The sequence below is a fragment of the Crocodylus siamensis genome, chromosome 5, assembly GCF_052110815.1.
Source record: "Crocodylus siamensis isolate JL-2025a chromosome 5, ASM5211081v1, whole genome shotgun sequence".
Lineage (NCBI taxonomy): Eukaryota > Metazoa > Chordata > Crocodylia > Crocodylidae > Crocodylus > Crocodylus siamensis.
The window spans coordinates 64,031,640-64,055,367 of record NC_143399.1 but is presented as its reverse complement, the minus strand read 5'-3'; the positions used below and the strand labels follow the sequence as shown (position 1 = coordinate 64,055,367).

Here is a 23,728-nt window from a genome sequence, read left to right as displayed (position 1 = left end):
TTCCAGTGCTCTGAGGGAAGGATAGAAAAGCAGCATAAAAGGCAGCATTGTTTGAACTGGCCTGCTTTCTGTTTTAGGGTCTGATAGTTACTGAGCTGTGTCTTCTAGCAGCTCAGGAGTGTTAGACAATAAAGGCTACTACTAGCATTGGTTTGAATGATTTCCTACTTGCTAGTCTACCCTAGCAAGTGGGATTCCACAGTACCTTTTTCTTTCTTTTAGACACCTTTATTTTATTATTATATTCATTGATTTATTCTTTTCAATTTTATAATTATATTGTATATTACACTATAGAATTTATATAGGAAGGGAGATACATTTATATTTTATTTCAATACATTTATACCTTGCGGCATATATTACATACTTATAGAATTTATATAGGAACGCACATACATTTATGTATTTGTATAAAAACAAGAAACTATGAAATACACCATGAAATGTGGTGGAAAAGCAGCTGGCAATCCTTCAGGGAGGGGAGGAAGAGCCGCTAGAGGGAGAAGTGTAAGTTTCCCCTCCTCAAACTGAGACATAGACTCTTTCTTACACCTAGCAGGGATGAGGCTTCCAGAAGCAGTAAGAAGAAGCCTGTGCCTGAGCCTGAGAGAGTGAAGAGGCAGCTGGGCCTATGAACTTCACTTCATCAGCCACCTACATAGTAGGTACAGAAACTCATGGACTCAATATAAACACTGGATTTATGACACGCTACCTGCTGGACATCTGACTCCCCAGGTACCTCTGCACTTTTACCCGTGCTGCTTCATCCCACCCCAGCCTGCTCCTTACCCCCTGACACCTCCATTTCCATTTTCACTGACTGGCTTTCTTGCCTGCACTGCATGCCAGCCTCTGGCTGCTTTACTATTCCTTCCATCCAGGAAGAGCACACACACAGACCAACTGCAGGTGCTTCCTCAGCCTGACAAAGAGTTTTTCAACCCAAAAGCTTGCTAAGATATATTTCTGTAACTAACTATTCAGATGGTCTGCTAAAACGTACCAGATTAGATTGACCCAAAGGAAAGGACCTTGTCTGCCAGTGCCATGTCCTTAGACCAACACCCCTAGCACCTGACTGGAAGGAGGAAGGGCCCTGGGCACATCTAAGCTCCAGGGCCGGGGCTAACATGGAGAGTTCTCTGGCAGCTGCTGGAGGAGAAGCTTCTGCAGGAAGGGAAAGGGAGGCTCTAGTCTGTGACAGTTTGGCTGCCTGAGATACTGCTGGTGCTACTGTGCTGTTTACTTAATAATTACCTGTTGTCATTTAAAGTGCTGGACCAGAATGAGGCTGTAGGGGAGGAGGAGACCTCACTGGGGCACACTACTGTGTCATGTAGAGGCTCCAGTGAGGGTGCACCTTAACACACAGTCACACAGTGAGGGTGTGCCTTAACATACATGCTGGAGAAGAAGCTTCTCCAGGAGAGGAAAGAAAGGCTATGTGACAGTTTGGCTACCTGAGATGATGCTGGTGCTATTGTGCTGCTCACTAAGTTATTTTATTACTTGTCCTTTAAAGTGGTGGACAGAGCTTAGGTTGTAGGGGAGGAGGAGACCTCATTGAGGCACACTACTGTGTCATCTAGAGGTCCCAGTCCCAGTGAGGGCATGCCTTAACACACATAGTGTCACCCATGTCACAAGTTTTGCTTGTCAGCAGCCTGAAGTGTAGTTTCCCAGAAACCTCTATACCTATCCCCTTGAAAGCTGGCAGGCCCCATGGCCTCAGCAGGGCCTAACATGCCTACAGTTTTCACCCAGCTGTGCCTTAACACACACATGTGACATGAGTTTTTCTTGTCAGCAGCCTGAAGTGCAGTTTCCCAGAAATGCCTTTACCTGTATCCTTGAAACTTGGCAGGCTTCATGGCCTTAGAAAGGGCCACCTTTTGAGTATAGATTTTTAAAAGTATATACTGCCAGTTTCATCTAAATCAGGCAAGAAATATGCAGTTTCATACTTCCCCATTATACCCTATGAAACAAAAAACAATAGTCGTTTCAAAGCTAAACTAAACCTGAAATGAAACACTGTCCTGTTGAAACGGAAGTCAAAATGGAATGGTGCTGTTTCACACAGCCCATATGTATGTGTATTTGTATGTGTATATGTATATGTAGACACACACACAAATATATACACATACTTATATATGCACACACAATCTTTGAAAATCTGAGCCTAATTTCTTGTTATTTAATGGTACCCACAAAATGTCCATAGGAATAGTTTACTATATATCACAAGGATAATCAGGAAAAGAAGCAGGAGCCAAGTCCCAACCTCTCTGACCTCGGGATATGTGTTTCTTTCTTAGAAAAATTGCTTATGTCTTGATTTTCTGCTACTGGCTTCTCCCTAATTTGTCAGACCTAGACTTTTCCCCTGGTGTCTTGGAAGGCAGGGTAAGGGTGTGCATGTAAAATTCATCCTGGTGATTCCCACACAGTGCATGCCAGGGTAGTAGTTACATCAGTTACATCAACATTTTGGAAAGGGGACAGCATACAGCTTTTTTGACATTGGCATTTTCCTCCCCTGCTTCCCTTTCAGGCAGTCTGGAAGGAACATGGCCTGTGCTTCTCAGCCACAGTGAGTCAGTGCTCTGCGCATGGTGCAGCCTTCACCCCTCCCCACCACTTCACATCCACACAAAGGCTAGTCCTACCACGGCTTGAGTTTAAAAATGGAGAAGTCTCTGATAAAAACAACAATTTGCTTTGCTGCAACTTGTGTCCTTTTGTCTGTCATTCACCTTTTCAGTCCTGTTGTGTAGTAAGGATAAGATATAGAGAATAGACACCTGGATTGTGGCTATTGCTCACCCTCAGTAAATTGTTGCGGCTCTGCGTGTGGCTTGCCTGTGGTGAGTTCATCCTTCTTGGTTATGTTGTATGGGTCATAGTTCTGTGACCTTGTCTCACTATGGACATCAAGGAAGCCTCCCTTTTTTGCTCAAGTACTGCACTAGCTCTGCTGGTGCTAGTAGTGGGCGCTGTCAGGGTTCAATTACACTTCGACTCTTGGCAGGGGGTCTGAAGTGGTAGGAGCTGCTGCTGCCTGATCTGTTTAGAAAGGTGCACGATGGGCTAGGGGCTCTTGTCTCTTATGGGGAGACTTATGGAGGGTCTCATCTCTTATGGGGGGGGCTCAGCACCCCTTCCCCCCGAGCCTCCCTGTATGATGTTTGCTGCTTTTCTAATTCTAGTGCTCCCAGTCTTGCTAGGACCAGGACAAAAACATTCATAGGAGATTTCCATAAAGCTCACAGTGCGATTGCAGCCTTAGAGTGCTCATGTGCTCTATTCTGCTTGCTATAAAATAGGTTGTTGAATGGTTTTTGTTAAACTTTGGATTCTGACTAAATTTGACTCAAAAAGAAATCCTAAATTTAAAATTAGGTTAATTTTGCAAAACAGTAATAGATATTTTTTATCCAGGTCCATCTAAAAGTTGCATACAATTCAGTATCTGATAGTAATAATAAGCAGGTTTTTTAGCACATACCACACACACAGATCTCAGATTGCACTGTGGGTCTGTTCCTCCACCATTAATGTCAATAAGAACAGAACTCAAACCCATCAATGTTAACAAGATAAGATGTATCCAAAGTCATGCAGCAAGTTTATTGCACAGTCTACTACAAAAGCCAGGTCTGTGCTTCTTCAACGAGACAGTGATTCATTTCTTCTCATATATCCCGTGTAAACACAGCAGTGATACCACTCACATAAAGCCACTTGCTAATATTTTCTTTATTTCCAGAAGGGCTGTATGTTTCACTTTAGCTACTTTAGCCTGCATGTATCTTGCTGGAAGCTGTAATGAGAATAGTGCTGGGCTTTGACCTCAAGCTACTTCTGTTTTTTGCCATTTGCTCAGAAAATACTAATGTCTTCATATATAAATCCGTGTCATTGAAGAGCTCCACAGATAGAAAAAGTCAAAAGCAGTATGAATGGAGTAGAATCAAATCAGCTTTAGCAAGTATACTGATTGTAATTAACAATCCTAACTCTGCACATCATGCCCTGTCCTCAGAGCTCATTAATATTTCTTATACTATGGAAAACTTCCTGTAGAAGAAGAGGCTGTTGCTATATACATGACTCTGAAAGGGACCAGTTTGTTATAGGGCTGCCAGGCACAGAATATTAAAAAATGTAGGGTTAGGACATGGTAACATTTGCAACATATAGACAGGCCAGCTTAGAATATTCTTTTTGTGTATGCTAAGCTTCATTTCCTAATTAGTGGAATAAAAATATGCAGTTTAAAAGTATATAGCTCTACATTTATAGACAGTGCAATGTGACATATACTGGGCAATAGTGCATTTTAATTTAGTGCAGTTTTGCAAACCTTAAGGCTGCCAGAATTGAACACTGAGGGCCTTGTTACAGATTGCACTTTGAACTGCTCACATGTTGTTCAGTGTTAGTGCTAGCTCAGGATTGGAGCAGCCACCCCCTAGGGCTAAAAACCTTCTCTGACTGTTCCCCACTTTCACAGCTGTGACTTACGATTAGGGCTAAGTATAGACAGTCAAAAAGCCTGAAGCTGAGTTCATTCAGTCTTTGCAGGTTAATCTAAGATGCAAAGATTGAACTTATAAGCAAATGAACAGACGTTCACTTTTGATTCAGGAAATGCAGCCACATCCCTGCAGTGGTTCAAGCCAGAAGCCAGGGGGTGCTAGAACATGGCTCTCTGGCATGTAGCCAGCATGGGCTAAGTGTTCACTTCCTCTTCCTGCTGCCCCTAAAGTCTCTGGGATTCGTAGCCCAAACTCACAGCAGCAGGACTCTATAGAGTTGCTCATCACTTCCTCTTCCTGCTTCCAGGTGCCTCTGGGACTTGTAATCCACAGTTGCAGCCAGCACAAAGTAAGCAGGGCAGAGCAACTCTATACTCGGGGGAAGAGCAGTTTAACCCCCCACCCTGGCCCCAGACCCCAGCAAGGGTTTGCCTGACAGGGCGGAGGTGGGGAGTGAGCCAGCCAGTGATCCAGCTCTCACTGCTTCAGCTAGGGAGCAGAGTGGGGTGGGACCAGCTCTGGTTTTTGGAGCAGACAACTCAGCTTAGCCCAGGGCTGCAAAATGCTGGGATGCTGGAGGACTCTGAATTAACATAAAACAGGAAGGGGACCAAAGTTTCATAAATCCAGCGAGACGCAAATCAGTTAAGTCTGATACTACATTCAACTAGGTTTATCTTCAACCAGTTTCAGCCATTTTGAAACTGGTTTATGTGCACTGAATTTCTATTCTGTTACAGGTTTAAACCAGTTTCTGATCACTTAAACTAGTTTATGTTTAATTTCTGTCCCTAGTCTAGAGGGTTGGCGAGCAGGGGCCAGACCAGAATCAACAGCTGTGAGTTGCACCTATAGGGCTGGTGCACCTATACGGCTGCTACCTAGGGTGACCACCTGTCTCTAATTGGGCAGGACAGTCCCAGAATGGGATCATCAAGTCCTGGTCCCAGGCTGCATGACTCTGGGACAGCATTTGTCGTGCAGGGATTGGGGAATGGTGGTCTTTCCCTTGCAGGCTGGCAGCATTCTGGGAGTGAGATGAAGAGAGTGTCATGTGCATGTGTGCACACCTGCACATGGCCGGCAACACAGCTAGGCCACATGGAGAACAGCTCCCTACAGGTAAGTTTATGGGAAGGAGGGGAAATGGGGGGGAATGTTCAGGGGCAAATTGAGGCCCTCATGGTGAGGGAGGGAGTGGATCAGGGGCTGGGGGAGCTGGCCAGCTGAAGCAGTTCATGGGGCTAGGGTGCGCGCTCACCCCCTAGGGGGGCATGGGGAGCATGTACCCCACCAAATTTGTTTGAAGGGTGGGGACAGATGTGGGCTGCCTGCTGTGGGATCAAGGTTACATGCCCTGCTGCCTTTACTCTGGGAGCCCCATGCTGGTTGAGCATCCCCTACCTACCCAGCAACAGTGGGAGTTGTAGCAGTGTGGAATTGGGCATGTATTCTGCCTTTTCATTTTGAAAAGATGGGCACTTTACTTCTACCCCAGCTCTAGGTGGAGGTCTATGAGAGATCAATTGGGGGAGGAAGTGGGAACATGAAGCTGGGAGGCAGAGAATTAACAGGATGGGGGTGGGTAACAAAATGAGCACTGGAAAGGAAATGGGGGTACAGAAAGGTGATGAAATGAAGTCAGCCAACCACTGAAGGATAAAATAAAAGGAAGTAAGAGAAAATAAAAAGAAACAGAGGAAATAAAGGAAGTCTCATGTTTTAATAAATTGGGATTGGGGTGTGGGGGCTGCTGATTGTGCTTCCCAGGGTAGCTGGGAGGTAGAAGCAGTGAGGGAAGTTGCTTTGGAGGGAGCTACTGCCCTTGCCTCGGAAAGGAAACCCCAACTTGTGGGGACCTGATCCAGCCTCCAACCTTGTTCCTAACCACGTAGACCCCACTCCAACACCTGTCCATGCCTTGTGACCTGGTTAGCTGTCATGTGCTCTGCAGGCTGTTTGCATGGGGGTGCACCCCTGGGGGTGGAAAGGTCATACTCCCAGAGGTGGGTGGGGGAGTTGGCTTGGGGCAAGAAACATCCCCTGGGCAACAGAGTTCCAGGCATGGACAGTTTGTCCACACAGAACAGGAGGATCAGGGAAGGGACATGGCATCCTGGGATGCTGGGGGACTGAAACTTGAGAGGGTCATCTGTAGGGAGTGGCCACACATTAATGGAATGTGAGCTAGGTAATACGGATCAGATAAACCTGCCCTGGAGTGGCATAACTTTCATAGTTTCATAGTTTCTAGGGTCAGAAGGGACCTGAGCAGATCACTGAGTCTGACCCCCTGCCATGGCAGGAAAAAGTACTGGGGGCACACAACCCCAGCAAGGTGATTGTCTAACCTCCTCTTAAAGACCCCCAGGGTAGGAGCCAGCACTTCTCTTGGAAGTTGGTTCCAGATCCTAGCTGCCCTGACTATGAAGTAGCGCCTCCTGATATCTAGCCTAAATCTACATTCTGCCAGTTTGTGACCGTTATTCCTGGTCACTCCTGGTAGTGCTCGGGGGAACAGGGAGTCCCCCAATGCCTGCTGGTCCCCTCTGACTAGTTTGTAACAGGCCACTAGATCTCCCCTCAGCCTTTTCTTGTGGAGGCTGAACAGGTCCCTTACCCTCTTCTCATAGGGTCTGCCCTGCTGCTCCCGATCATGCAAGTGGCCCTCCTCTGGGCCCTCTCCATGTTGTCCACATCCCTCTTAAAGTGCGGTGCCCAGAACTGGATGCAGTACTCTAGCTGCGGCCTGACCAATGCCGCATAGAGGGGGAGGATCACCTCCTTGGACCTGCTTGAGATGCATCTGTGGATGCATGACAAGGTGTGGTTGGCCTTCCTGACTGCATCTCCAAACTGCCGGCCCATGTTCATCTTGGAGTCAATGAAGACTCTAAGATCCTTTTCTGCCTGTGTGCTGATGAGAAGGGAGTTCCCCAGCCTGTAGGTATGGTGCCGGTTGTTCCTCCCCAGGTGCATCACCTTGCACTTGTCGGTGTTGAATCCCATCCTATTCTCATCTGCCCACCCCTGTAACCTGTCTAGGTCCAGTTGCAGCCTATTCCTCCCTTTTACCGTGCCCACATCTCCCCATATCTTAGTGTCATCAGCAAATTTGAACAAGGTGCTTTTTACTCCCTTGTCCAAGTCACTGATGAAGATGTTGAACAGTGCGGGCCCGAGGACTGAGCCCTGGGGGACCCCACTGACCACATCCCTCCAGGTCAAAAATGACTCGTTCACTACCACTCTCTGGGTGTGGCCCTCCAGCCAGTTGGTGACCCATTTGACTGTGTAGGTGTCGACACCACAGTCCCCTAGTTTTTTTTAATGAGAATGGGGTGAGAGACAGTGTTGAAGGCCTTCCTAAAGTCCAGAAAGACTACATCCACTGCTACCCCTGCTAAATATTTTGTGACCTGGTCGTAGAAGGCCACCAGGTTGGTCTGACAGGACCTGCCTCTAACGAACCCGTGTTGGTTGCCCCTAAGCATAATCTTCCCTCTTGGCCCCTCATGGACATGCGCCAGAATAATTTTCCCAAAAAGCTTGCCCAGGATTGAGGTAAGACTAACTGGCCTATAGTTGCCTGGGTCCTCCTTCCTCCCCTTTTTGAACATGGGAACTACATTGGCCCTCTTCCTGTCCTCTGGCACCACACCAGAGCACCACATGTGCTCAGAAAGCCGTGCCAGGGGTCCCGCAATGACCTCAGCCAATTCCCTCAGTACTCTAGGGTGGAGATCGTCCGGACCAGCTGATTTGAATACATCCAGTCCTTCCAGAAGTTCCCTAAATAATTCCTCACTAACCCTTGGGTTAGGTGCGCCTCCCCTTGGGTCTAAGGGGTGCCCAGAGCGGGGGTGGCTGTTCCGGTCCCTGCTCAGGAAAATGGAGGCAAAGAAATCCTTAAATATGCTGGCTATGTCATCTGGTATGACAACCAAATTTCCTAGCGTGTCCTGCAGGGGCCCCACACTACCTGGAACCTTCTTTTTGCCCCCTTATTTATTTAAAAAAGGACTTCTTGTTGTCCTTGATCCAGGAAGCTAGTCCCAGTTCCATCTCCACCTTGACCTTCCTGACTGCCCCCCTGCATCCCTGAGCAACCGCAGTATAATCCTCTCTGGTGATGGGGAGTGTACTTAAAATTAGTTTCGGGTGCTAATGTGTGGACAATCCAGGGGTTAAAAGCTCCAGGAGCCACCTAAAATTAAAGGGTAACAAGGCCCTTACCAGGTAACTGCCTGAATTTAAACAATAATAAGTACGGCAAAATCCTATTTTGCTGATGAATAGCTGAAAAGATCTTAATACATCAAAATAAAACTTGAAAATGATCTAACTTTATACTATTTTAAGTGCTAATTGTCGTTTTTAATTTTCTTTATAAACATACTAATGCATAAAATATGATTTTTAACTTTTTATCCTGCCTTATAAGCAGCTCTTTAAAACTATGTGAAAAATATGGTAGCTAATATCTTAAAATATATCTGACATAACAGAACACTGCATTTGGGTGAAGTTACAAATCCTGTGTTGCTGAATGAGGTTTCATTGATATAACCAGCCATTGCTTTCAGCAGTAGTTCTACTTATTTGAAGAGTGCAGTGTTATGCATTAAAACTGGGATGATCCCCTGCGGTTTGGTGGTAACATACATTGCATCCACATCTAGCAAGCAATCCCTCTGTGGTCATTGCTTTATGAATGTATTGTAATTGCAAAAAATGTGTTTGCAGAACTCTTATCTAGTGACTGTAAATTTGCCAGAGCTTGTTAACAACTCACTATGAACACTGAAAACCATGTGACAAAAGTAAGTTCTGTGCAACAGTCTCAGAGTCTCAACTCAAACAGATATAAAATTACAGACCAGAGAACAGCCTGATGGTTACCATAAAACCATAGGATTTGCTGTTTTGACTGTATCACATCCAGTAACCTGCCTTTGGCACCATTGTCTTAGAAAAATAGCCCCATGCTCTCTGCTGTCTCTAGCCACCATGGTGAAGGTATGCCTTCCTGTCCTCTGTTGAATTGGCTGACATTCAAAAGCATTTCATTTTTCAGAAGCACATGAAAAAGAAAGGTTTCTAAAGGTTTAAAATGCTGCCATAAGTAAAAAGACTGTAAAAGGGGCAACTGAAATACAGTAATAATAAGCTGGAGTTTGTTGTAAAAAGACAATGGAAATATAGCAACATACAGATCTATATCCATTCAGGCGTGGACATTTAGACCTGGATCCAGCAAAGACCATGACTAGTTTGGATTAAAATCACTGGGAGAGTTCAAATCCTTCAACTGAATCATATGTTTTTAATATTTTGAACTATTAGGGCCACTATGTCTATATGTTTATATACTTTTAAAAAATGAAATCAAGTGTTCATCTTTAGACATAGTCTCAGTCAGCCAAAAGGAAAAACAGGAAAGACAGCAAATACTTAGCTGGGCTTTCCTGAGGTATCATAGCCAAGATTTTCAAATTGTCTTACATATAGGTACTAAAGTCCCTATTTAAGCTCCTAAATACGTGACTTGATTTTCAGAGCAGTGGGATGCTCACACATCTCATTTCCATTCCTGTAAGAGTTGTGTGTGCACAGAATACCTGGAAAGCTGGTCAGTTGATCAAATGACAGACCATAAATGCCCATTTTGAAAACTTTGGCCAGTGTATCACATTTTGCCTGAAAAAGGAATTTTAAAATATCCTATCCTGGCTTGTATGTGTGAGTACAACTCCTGTCATCTGTCTGAAATGTCACATATCTACCTAGTGGTTCTCAACCGTTTTAGACTCAAAATGTCCCTTGATAGACTCAATGCACCCTCAGTAAATTCAAGATACCATTCAGAAAATGTCAGCTCACTCAATTTTTTAATTAAAACAAACAATAGAGTAATATTAAACAAACAATAGAGTAATATTAATCAGTAGAAAAGAACTCAGAAAGACCACAATAGTTCAGAAAAATTTTAACCCAATGGATTCCTATTTGAAACTTCTGGTTTTATCTTGTGAATCATGTTTTCTCTAGTTGAGAATCATTAATCTAACCTGTAGCAACTAACTTGATAAGGAGGATCCTACCTCCCCCCTCTGGAAAATTAATACAGAAACCCTTAGCTCAAGTGGAGGAGTTATTTGTTTTAGGGGCACTAGCTAACTATAAGTAAGTGCTGCTTATGTATCTGTATTAATAACAATCAATAGTACTGGTCCATATTTGCAGCCAAAGATCATTACAAGTAGAGAATGTCTCATGCACCAAAATGTTGCAGCATCTTTAAATAACATGGCGGGGTATGGGATGTTACAAACCTACACTAAATATCCTCATAACATGTCCACTACTTCTTGGAAAACTACCTCAATACAAAAAGACAGGATCAAGAAGCTGAAGATGTAGTTTAGGGAGGCTACAATATCCTTGTATTGTGCTTAATGTAGCCTAGCTGTAATTCAATGGTAGTAAATGGAATTGCACCTAGGATGAATTTGTCGTCTTATATCCATTATCTGTCACTGAAACCCATCAGAACAGCTCTCTCTGTTTAAAAGGCAGGTATTGTCTCTGAATGGGATTTGTTTTTGGAATTGTGGGTACCCCTTTGATAATTTACACTTAAATGTTAACCAGCTGGCAATGGGAAATTGGCTTTAGTTGTGTCCAGCAAGATAATAAATGTGAGGCGATATCAGCGAGTAGCAAGCATCAGGTTCTCTATTCTGTTTGGTTAAGTGAAATGAAAGTACAATTAATACAATGGATAAATACTGCATTTGGCCTGCATGACTAGTGAAGCTTTCACAAACCAAACGAGCTTCATTATTTAACAGCTGCATGACACATGTCCTATAAATAATTTCATATATGCGGTGCATTATCACAGTAAACAACGAATTTCATGCTAAATTTTCTATTCTTCAGTTCTTCATGCAGTCTAACTTCTCCACTTGTGTAAGAATTAAGTTAGATATTTCTCAGCTATTTTAGGAATTGCATGCAGCATACCAATCATGCAAAATAGCAGTGATAGCCCATGAAACAAGTAGCAACTGAAGTCAGTAACTCAAGCATTTGGTTAACATTACTGCTGTAGATTTACTGTTCATTCTCTACCTACATATCAAAAGTTATAACCTTTTTAACATCCTAGGGAAATGAGATGAAGCTGAATGACTTCCCACAGTGATTCATGGTGTCAGGCCAGGATAATACGGTTGGCAAGATCCCCTGACAGGGTAAATGAGGATTTTTATTACCAGTGGGGACACCTCAGGGCTTTCATCCAATAATCCCTCTGGCTTGTGCATTTAACACAACTCACAGCAAGGTGCAGAAAACAACAAAAACAGCTCCTGATAAATCATTTGGTTAAGCAGCCTTTAAAAGCTGAGATTTTACCGCTGAAGGAACAGTCAGCTACTCCTTTATAGAATTATTATTATTAGCCTCGTTACTGCTGGAAGCCGTGCCAAAGCTGTATGTCAAAACACTGCAGTCTCTTCTTTATAGTTTAGACTTCTTTTTGTTCCTTGGCTTGCCCCTATTTCCTCCATTCCTTAGCACTCAGGGTGACATTACATGAATTTGGCAAGGCCAGAGAGAGTCTGTCTGGAAAATAGGCTTTTGTGATAAAGAGAGGGTGACTCCAGTCCTCCAGGAGTCTGCATTGCTCTAATTCTTCATTTCTCTCTCTCTTTCTCTCTCTCTTCCCCCCCTACCCCAACACACACTTTTTTATTTTCTCTATTATTTTATCAAGTTTTCTCCTAAGGAGTCTCTCTTTCTTTCAAGCAGAGCTCCTGTGTGATGGATCTTGCCCTAGACCTAGCCAACAGCGCAGGTTAAACAAATACAGCTTCCTGAGTACAACAGGAGGTCTGGGTCTAGTCTGATCATTTTGAGTAGCCATGCTGATTGTTAATAGGTTTTTCCTTCTTTTTCTCTTTGGCTTTCCTTCAGTTCTGTAGCTTTCTCATCACTTGGCCTGGGCTGAGACACCCACTGGTAGCAGCAGGGTGGCAGGAAGGCAACAAGCTTCCTTCAAATAACAGTCTGTGTGCACATGAGGGATATTAACTGTGGGCTGGCTTCCAAATCATTTCTATGTCAGACAGTGGAAATCTGCTTTTGCCTTCTGACTTGCCATCCCTTGTGGGACTTTTGGATGGCTAGTTAAACCACATCTTGCATTTCTTATTCACTTGAATCACTAAAAGCAAGTTTTTTGAAGTTTTTCCAGTGTCTAGTGCCTTTTTTTTTTTACTTCACTGAAGATAAGTGACTAAATCTCCTTTCCTATTGCTACCCCTCCCTATCCCACTCAGGAACAGAGGGTTGCAATGTGTGTGCAAGTACTGATGGAATTAAATATGGTTGCCACCTAAAACAATGACCTGGAACCATACACATACTTTCTACAGAGCAAATTATCTAGTAAGCAAGAAAAATGGCTTGGTTATTTATTAACCCATGCACTTTAAATGTATCTGTGTGTAGTATGGTTATCAGGAAAATGTGATATTTTTGCCTCTGGTCTAATTAAGTGCACTGTTCAAGATGCCAAATGAAATCCAATTGTGATAATGAATGAGTTCATTGATTATAGTTTTTTCAATGAAATTAACCATAAAAGCATTTTAAGCACCTAGGCTAAACTGCCAGAACAAAAATATCTTTGTATCTATTGCATGTTCAAATGACATGTGTTCTGCAGACATAATGGATACATTTTTTGTTTGTTTTTCCAGATATGTTTGGAAAAATAAAAGTTTAGTCTACAAATACCAATTTTTTGTTGGTAAAGATCAATTTCCCTAGTCTATGGCAAAGGACTCCACCTAATCTGATACACATTGGTCTTCCTTAGAAATCTGTCCAAGCTGTCCATTAACTTTCTAGATTATTATACCACAGTCACCGCCCTAATATATCTGACCAAAGAGTCTCTTCAATACATCATACATCAAGCTGCTTGAAAAATGAGAAAGTGGGCAAATGACGTGAACACAAGTGTCCTGCCTGGTCGTGTGAAATGCTAACAAGTATTCTGCACAAAGGCCTGTTCTTTGAGAAGAACTCTCAAAATGTAAAATGTCAGAATCTTTTAAAGAGCCAACCTGAATACTAACTAGAGGAAGGTGCATTTTATTGTTCCAAATTTTGACACTAGAGGAAATCTTCTGAGTTTTGGGTTTCATTCATGGAAGGAAGTTTAATTGGGGAGTCAGTCATATAATAAAATGGAGGTGTTTGGTTAAGAGGTGATAGAAGAAAATGAGTGGAAGGGGTTATAGACACAATATGTCACACCAGTAGGTTGCATACATTAGCAGAATGCAACAGAAAGAAGCTAGTAGTTAATAATAATAATAATATATGAGGCAATGTCATGTATAGTACTGTATGTTAGAAAGGTCTATAGAGAAGCAAAGTTAGCCTGGAGGTCAGGCAAATGGAGGAGGAGAAAGAGGACTGTCAGGTGTGTGTGTCTGATGGTGCGGGTGCAAATGAGTATAGGGAGACAGAGAGATGGAGTAAGGCATTTTAAAAGAACTGAGTAAGCAATTCTTAGCAGGGGAAAAAATTACAATAAAGGGCTGTGGAAGAAGCAGAAAATGATCTTGAGGGGCAAGTGCCAAGGCCAAAGAGTGCTGCTTGCTGTAATTAGCAGATCCACCCAGTGGAGAGGTATCTAAATCTGAACTTTTAAAATACTCTGTGTAAGAAGATATAGCAGGCAGATTTTATCTGAATACAAAAACATACCACATAGCACCCCAAGTGTGTTCAATTTAAGAAAATTGTCTTAAGGGGAAAGTTATTCAAAGTCTGTAAAGAGGCTTATTTAACCTTTGTCAAAACAATTTTTAGATTTTACAAAATACAAAACTTTCCTGATCCTCCCATGTCTAGCACCCCTGGCTTACAGTAAAGTGATAACCCAGAAAAAGCAACACTCAGTAGACAGCTTGACCTAATTTTGTAATGCCAACGAGTAAATAAATAGTGAGAAATATGTGCTGGCACATAAAACACAATAGCTGTACAGCCCAAAATGAGAGAGATGCTTACCCATGTACTCAGGTGTGCAGATGCAGTCATACGTGCCTATCTGGTTCAGGCATGTAGCTCCATTCAAGCAAGGATCTGAAGCACATTCATTCACTTCTAGGTCACAATGCTTGCCTTGGTAGCCTGGGACACAGTAGCAGGAGTATCCATTGATTCCATCCCTGCACACTGCTCCATTGTGACAAGGATCAGAAATGCACTCATCAAAATCAGTTTCACAGAATATACCTGTGTACCCTGCACTGCAAAGACAGGTAAGACCATCCATCCCATTCTGGCAAGTGCCTCCATGTTGACAAAAGTTTGTGTCACACATACTGATGGCCATTTCACAGGTAGCTCCACTGTAGCCAGCAGGGCATTCACAAGTAAAGCTGAGGTTTCCTGAAGTGCTTAAACAGGTAGCATTTTGAAGACAAGGGCTTGAGGAGCAAGGATCATAGGTTTTATTGCAGTTTTCCCCCAAAATGTCAACTGAGATATCTGCACAATGGCAACTATCACCCTTAGCAGCAGCATCACATGTAGAGTTCTTTTGGCAAGAGTTTGACAGGCACCTGGAACCATTTCTTACACAAAGTGACTCTAGAAAAGAAACACAGATTACTGACCAGTAACTTCCAAAGCTACTACAGTAAACAAGATAAAACAGAATTACAAATCTTACTGTAATCATGTTTCAAAATTTGCCACTCCTTCATAGGGGAAGAAAATACAGTTGGTACCTTAGCAATGAATAATTCAGTACAATTTTTTTAAAACTTTACCATAGAATGAACAGAGCATAATTTCCTATTTATCTTCCCTTCATGGAAACATTTTCAGACACCCCTTCATTCACCTTTAAATGCAGCCACTGTGGGTGGGCATGAGGACATGATATCTCCTTGAGTACAGCGAGTATTCAAGTACAGTGATACCTTGTGAATCATGTTTGCACACCTAACAGTGCTACCATTTGTGTCCATTGCTGGGTACCACCTGGCGGGGTGCTGCCACTATGGAGGGAAGTCCTGGGGTCCCCTACAGCTCAGGAATTGCTTGGCTCACTGGCAGCTCCCACCCCCACCATAGGAGAGGTAAGTAGGCTCTAAGGATCAGGCCCCCTAACCCTTGTGTACATACCAAGGGGATGTAGTTTGGTTTAGTTCTCCCTAAATTGAAATGGTGGGAACAGTGACTTTAAAAAAAACACCATTTCAATTTCAATTTAGGGAGAACTAAACCAAACTAAATCCCCGTTGCATGTACAAACACCCTATAAGTCCGGTTTAAAGTTAGTTAACTAGTCTAATGCTCTTGAGGAAAGAGAATGTATCTCCATAGTTTGATCACGTTGCCACAGTCACATTCTGCAGAACAACTAATACACCATTTGCGCATCAAGTGACCATAGTGGCTGTTAGGTAATCTTAACATAGGCTTCAGACAATAACAAATTAAATGATACAGTTAGTGATGGCCAACAAGAAAGAAGGAGCACAGAAAAGGTGACATCATATGACAGTATTAACTTAAATCCTCGTATATATTATTTAACATCTTAATGATAGTATTGAAAAAATCAGATTTAAAATACTATGAGTACCATAATATTCAATACACCTTCTTTTTCACAACCAGCTTTCACCATACTTTGAATAAATACTTTAATATCCTGTGAACATTTGAGTGGCACTGTATTTTTTCAGTTATGACAATAACATCCCTGGAAATGTACAGTATTCTGGAATCAAAATAAAAGCAGTAAAACTGTAAGCACATTTTTTTTCTTACTGGACGGAAAAAAATCTATACAACAGAAAAAAATAAATGCTGTCATATCTTAGCTGAGAAACTATTAAATAAATCTGAATGGCCCCTTAAGAAAAAGGCTAGTAATTCAAAAGAGAAAAGATGCGTGTGTTTTGGATGATGCAAATTGTATTAAACAATCTGTGTTCAAGTCCTGGTCTGATATATGTTATTTTGGTCTTTTTTCCCTTTCATTTTCTGCTCTGTCCTGAAGCCTTCTTTAGAATTATGCTTTATTTCTTGTATTGTAATTATTTGAAGATGAATAGTAAAATATTATGTATAAAAATGTACTGTATATAGTGTGTGTGTGTGTGTGTGTGTGTGTGTGTGTGTGTGTGTGTGTGTGTGTGTGTGTGTGTGGTGACTTTTTAAGGAAAATTCAGGCACAGCTACAACTAATCTCTAGTTTGTGCCTGGATCATGGGACTGGGAGGTCCAGCAAGCAGGTAGCTTGCAGATAGGCATGCTAGGAGATGCATAGAAAGCAGGCTGGCCTCAGTTGGAGGGCAGAGGGGTGGATGATAGGAGGGTATTAACAAGGTAATTAGTGTGCTGAAAGGCTCATCATCATCAATAACTGGGATGAAAAAATAGATCAATGGTGATTCCCTGCTGAAAAAAAGTCCTACAGTAGGGCAATGCAGGCTAGAAAAATTCATCAAGAGCTAGGATGTTTTCCTGTAGAAAAGAAACCAAGAACATAGCTTAGAGGAACTTGACTAAAAGCTTAAGGGAAAGTCTGGTCAAGGGGAATATGATTTAGGCAGAGGGTTTAATCAGCTGTTTTACAGGCTAGGGTCCCTGCCATAGGTCTTAGACACAAGGAGTCAGAATATCCTAACATTTCAACTGTGCTAACTGAAGGGTGTATGCTGATACCCTGATAAATGGCTTATCAATCCATATTACCATCTGGTGCTGTGGGAAGATAGACTTTGCAAAATCTTTGAATTCAGGGATAAATAACATTTTATCTTATAAAAAACAAAGGAGTATCTGATAAATGGGACAGGAATTAGCCTCTGATATAAAGGAGAAGGGAATGTCTACATTAAGGTCGCTAGCAAGGATTAATCAGCCAGGGAGAACAGAAGGCTTTTGAGGCTAGTTATTAAGAACAAAAGCAGTGATGCTGGGTAATATATTGCGGGGGGGTAGGGGGGAGTTTCTTTCTTTCTTTAGACTTTCTGTTTTTGTCTTGGAAGGAGAGGACTTTCGCCTTCTCAAGAGTGAAAAAAAACCTAAGATAGCCTTGCTCACTCAGAAAAGACTGCCTACAGTACTGTAGATATAGATATGGTGGTGTATCTGGCCATTGGAGAGGTAAGTTGTGTCCTATCATGTGGTATCCTATTTATAAGATGTGCATAGCCATAGCATAATATGCCGCTTGGGGAAATTTGGGGAATCTGTCAGGACTATCAGTAGATAAAACTGTTGACCTGAAAACCAAGTTATTTCCTGCTAAAACAAGTGGTCAGCACTGGGATTATACTGCTCTGCTATATTAATTGTGACTAGGGTTTGACCCCAACCAACACAGACCTTAAAAGCTGCCTGCAAATGGAAAAAAAGGTCTGAAAGGTTTTTGGTTTTGTTTTTTAACTAATTTCTGTGTGTATATATTTATTTATCTTTAAGAGGTGGTGGAAAGTGTGAGGGAGTGGGTATTTCAGGAAAACTAAATTTTTTATTACCTGACTTGGAGGAGTAGGAGGTAAAAAATGAGAGCTTTTCTCCCAGTTTTTGTCAGGAGTATGAATTAAATATTTATGACTAAAAACAGTAACCTCCCCCCTAGAGTTCTAATCAGCCTGTTAAAAAAAAGTCTCTGGTCATATTGGTTGCTAAGTTTGTTATGGAGGTACTGGTTGCAATGCCATTCTTAAAGTTAGGACTTACACTAAGATCAGGAATTCAACCTTCCTGTTATACACAAAAAATATAGTATATTCTCCCAAACTTATAGCATTTACTGAGTAAAGTATTCATTATTACAAGTAAATATGCTAATTATAGTTAAAATTAAATTGGGTTTCTAAAGAAATCTAGCATCTGTCACTTTTCTTTGGACCAAATGATCTTGATAACAAATTAATACGTTTAGCAAACTGTATATATTTAAAATTCATGGAGATAGTATTGGATACACTTGAAGAATTTGGCTGTGATTAAATTATTAGGATTTGTATCTGATTACTTGACTATACATGCTGTTAGAGGGTCAGGTCAATTGACTCAGTTAATCAGAACCATGCTTATAAAGTAGTGTTGCCCAACTTATCTGGCTCTGTGGGCCCAGTCTGGCCCATATGGTTCCCCAGGTGTCTGGATATTTGATAGCAGGATGAGTGACAGCAGTATTCATTCATATAATCATAAAATCTTAGAGAAGTAGGACTGGAAGAGACCTCCAGAGGTCAACTAGTCCAAGGTCCTGCCTGAGGCAGGATCATCTCTATCCAAACCATCCTATCCACTCCATATTCTAAACTTTACATAAGAGTACCATCAATCCTGACACAACACAGACATAATACTCTAACTTGCCACAGGTAAAGCAGGGGAACCAGGGCAGCCAATGCTCTGCTTCTATAAAAGGTTGTCAATATATGTTGAAGAGGCCCCAAGTAGAAAGCTGTGCTCCCCTCTGCAGAGGAAGGCAAAAAAACCCTGTAGTCCATACCAAACTGACCATTGATAAAATTCCTTCCTGACCCCCAAATACGGTAATTGGTCTGAATGTGAGCTGAGGGGCAAGACTCTGCAGCCAGGACCCTCCAGCTTTGTTCCCAGCAGCAGCATTGGCACACTCCAGTCAAAATCCCCATCCTTGGCTATGGCCAACACTCAGTGCCTCTGTGCGAGGCTAAAAGACACTCTGATGCATGTAGCAGAAAGGGGGGGAGCACCAGTGGCAGAAGTGGGGGCTAATGGAGCTTAGCCCCCCCAAACATGGGGCAGCAGTAGGGCTGCAAGGCAGTACCCAGCTGAGGGCTTCTGGTGACTGCTGCAGGGGAGGGGAGGGGAGGAAGTGGGGATGGGGCTTGGGGCTACGGGAGGGGCAGTGGTCCCAGTGAGGTGCAGGACTGAGCCGTGAGTGGCCTGTCTGTGGGGCGCAGCTCCTGTTGCTATGCACACCCTGGGAGGCATGGGGTTGTATGTCCCTGGATCTGCGTGGGGCAGGGCAGGCTGCTGCTGCAGGCTGGGACTGGGGCTGAGGCCAGGATTGTACCAGGCTCTTCCTGGGGATGACTTGCAGCAGGGCAGGGCGAGTGCAGTGGTCCCAGGGGCTCTGTCCCCTCTGGCCCAGAGGCACAGATGAGGCTGGCCCGGTTCCAGCCCTGGGCTCCCCTGGATGGTGCAGAGCCAGGGCTGGGGCCAGGGCTAGTGCAGGGAGGCAGCTGAGGCCAGTGCGGGGTTGGGGGATGGCAGATTTGTTGGGGCAGGGGGTGCCAGCACTGAGCGACAACCCCAGGTATGGGGGAAGGGGTGACCACAGGGGTGCAGTGGGCCCCAGCCCCAATCCCGATTCTGGGCCTGGCTCTGCTCCACTCCCTCCCGATCCCTGCCTGGTTCCAGCCCCAGCCCCACTCCCACTCCCTCCACCCCCCCCCACAGCCCTTTCCCCTCCCCCCACAGACTTTCCTGCCTGGGGGGGTGGGGCATGCGCACACACTCTGTTCCCCCACCCCACAAAAAATGTTTTTCCCTCCACCTGTGCAGGGGTGGGAGGGGAGGGGCAACCAGAAAAACCCAGAAGCATGAGAAATACCCATAGCAGAACATAGGCATAGCTATGCCTAAATCATTCTCAACCAGTGGCTGTCCAACCTCTTCTTGAAAACCTCCAGTGATGTCTATTCCACTGCCTCACTGTTCTAACTGTGAAGAAGTTTTTCCTGATATTCAAGCTAAACTTACTTTGCTGCAACATCAAGCCATTGGCCTGTGTCGCCTTCTCTGCAGCAAAAGAGAAAAGGTGCTTTTCTTCTTCTTTATGGCAGCCCTTCAAGTTTTTGAAGACTGCTATCATGTCCCCTCTTAAATGCCTTCTTCACAAATGCCTAGCTCCTCCAGTTTCTCTTTCGTATGACTTACTTTCAAGCCCTTGATCATCTTTGCTGCCTGCCTCTGGACCCTAACTTCTCCATGTTCTTTTAAAAATGTTGACCTCAGAACTGCGCACAGTAATCCAGACGAGGCCTCTGGGAGCCATGGCAATTAATGCTGCCACCACTCCCCACACTGCCAAATTTCTGGACCCATTGAGAGCCCCATGGGCCAGGTGAACAGGGCTCCATGTGCTGTTTCTTGGTCACTCCTGTTCTAGAGCTTACCAGAATGCAGCAGTTCTGTTGGTTGTAATGGCTTCATGAGGGGGAGTAGATACATGGGTCAAGAACTCCTACGGTCTCAGCTGTCACTGCTCTTTATTGGTTTGGCAATGATGTGCTAGTTTTGGCACCTTTTTCGGGGGTGCAGATTACTTCCCCCCCTGCAGTAGATCTGTGCACTAGGAACAATAGAGCTCAAGCTCAGTGCTTACCTCCCTGGGGAGTCCCAAGGAACCTGATCTCCCCTCGAGCTGAGACCCATGGCAGAGGGTAAGAAGGCGCAAGTGCAAAGACTGCCTCAGGTTGAGCACTAAACAGCTGCTGTTAAGAGATTTATGGCACAATTAACACGGAAAGGAGTAGGGGAGGAAAAATGTTAGTGTTGGGAGCTAGATTTTATTGTTGCATACAGGATAACCCCATGAGTCCTCATATGCTTTGAGCTATGTTCTGTAGAGAATGAGCCTTTTTTCCATGGCTGACCAATTAAGCAGTGACCCTCTCTGGCAGAGATTCTTAGAATTAATGTTTAACATTAGAAAAAATAAAATGAAACGCTGATCACAATACAGCTACTCTGACTGACACATGAAGCAATTATTAGCCCTTTTAAAGCATCACATTACTAGAAAAATTACTGCCAAATATTTTACCCCATGGTTAAAGTCTTTTAATGTGAGACACTTGGCACTACACTTAGAAGATGAAAGGTTCTCTCAGGGTTTTGCCTACTAAATTCTTTGTCTGCAGTAAAGCCTGCCACCTACTGGCTAATCTCCAGTACTACTAGCAAAGATGTAAATAATCCATAACTTGATTGGAATGGCATTGGAACAAATGATCAGTTTATCACATTCAGTGGTCAGAATAATCTCTACTGATGCCACAAGTTAATGTTGCTTCTAAGACTGTGAGTTGTAGCCATATGCACCTGAGGGTAAAGTTAAATTAATTGGAAAATCAATGGAACTGGAGATGTTAAGGTGAGATTTCAAAGTAATTCAGCACAGTTCTACTGATATTCAAATGGAATTTAGCTTTTGTATATGCACCCCTGAATATTTTGCTTCAAGAAAATTAGCTTCTTTTAAATTTTGTCCTGTTCAGAGAACTACAGAATTTTTATATTCTCTTGGCAACATAGAAAACTCTTCTGGTTCATTAAAAACACAATTAAAGAGGAATAAAGTAAGTATTTGAATTTTAAAATATTACCTTTGTTTACAATAATGTAATGTAAATGTAATGAAAATATATAAATAAAAGATTCCCTCTGCTTGAATTGTCCTCAGGCTTTATTTTAGCAAGAAAACAATCTAATAGCTTCCCATATTGAATTATTTCAGGTCATTGTTATCTTCTCCCTCTATCCTCCCTCTCTTTACTCCTTAGTTACTACTATCTTACCACTGTGTAAGTTGAATTATACAGCCACCTACAGGGATGCTGACTTCTTCCATACCCTTTGCCCCATACCACTCTGAATGTTCATGCCAAAGACTCCTGTAAATCCACATCTCTGTTGTCCCTTAATTCACTGGGCACCAATCCAAACACTGACTCACTCACCCAGCTGTGCTCTACAACAGTGATTTCCAACCATTTTTTATTTGTGGACCCCTAAAGCATTTTGGATGGAGGTGCAGACCTTTTGAGAAATTTTGAGTGGAAGTGCAGACCCCTTTGAATTGTGAGTGTGGGTATTTGCATACTTTTGATTGAACATAGTCATCTTTTGCAGATCCCCTAGACATAGTTTGTGGACCCCCAAGGGTCCATGGACCACATGTTGAAAACCAGTGCTTTACACTATGCAAGCCCTTCTCCCAACAGACTCTCAGCTGTTGAAGGGACAGATTCCAGGTGTAACATGGCTAGTGGTTTGGAAGAGGCCAGAAAATAAGTCAATGAGAATGACTTCTGCCTGTAGGAAAGGGTGATGCAATCCGTCTCTACTCCATTTAGTCTCAAAATGTTTGCAAGGATCAGGTTTAACACTTTTAATTTGGAAGTCTTTTGTATACTGGAAAAATACTATGTTTGACTGTTGGCATAGGTTGGAGATTTGCCACAGAGCTGGACAATTTAAAGATATAGGGCAAAAGTTTCAGCTCTGAGCTTTCCATCTTTCCCTTACCATTTTGGCATGCTATCTACCTGGTTTCACCATAAATTTAGCAGTTCTGGGATTTTATAAAACTGCCTAGAGATGAACAATTGAGATTAAGCTAGTTGCTTTTAAAATCTAATAACAATATTTAAAACATATACAGTTGTCTTCTATCCCAAACTCACAGTGCTTTAGAAACATAGTAAATAACATTAACCTTGTTTTATGGAAATGTACAAAGCTATAGAGTGTATAAGCTGCAGAGTGGGGATGGGAATCTAGATCTCCTGACCTTCATCTGTTCTCAGATCACTAGACTACAACAGCACTACATCATATTTTGCATTTCCATAGCATCTACCACTGACTAACTCAATGCTCTTTATTAAACATTTATTAGCAAGATAATTAGGAAAATGTTTTTATTCAAGTTAAACGAAACCAAGTCAAACCAAACAAAACCACGCCCTATGAATTTAGTTGGTAATTAGAAAGAAAATTATGTTCTGTAATCTGTAATGTTCTGGAGAAGTATATTGGGTTGTTTTTAACATATTCACTCATGCAGCCACTCATACACATGTGTATACACTCACTTTTCTATCACTTTTCATAGATTTCATAGACATTTGGGCTAGAAGGGACCCTGGAGGATCACTGAGTTCAGCCCCCTGCCCCAGGGGCAGGAAGTCAGCAGGGATCATACGATCCCAGCAAGATAAGCATCCAAATGTGTCTTGAAAGTGTGCAAAGTGGGTGCTTGAACTGCCTCTCGCGGCAGTCTATTCCAAACCTTGGGGGCTCAGACAATAAAGAAGTTCTTTCTTATGTCCAGCCTG

General features: G+C 42.9%; 1 protein-coding gene across 1 annotated transcript in view; it reads right to left on the bottom strand.

Moving 5' to 3' along the window:
* Positions 1-23,728, bottom strand: part of CRB1 (crumbs cell polarity complex component 1) — a 200,911-nt gene that overhangs the window by 106,547 nt on the left and 70,636 nt on the right. The window contains exon 2 of the mRNA XM_090049760.1: positions 14,646-15,230. Coding sequence (XP_089905886.1) covers positions 14,646-15,230 — 585 coding nt within the window. The remainder of the gene's footprint in view (positions 1-14,645; positions 15,231-23,728) is intronic.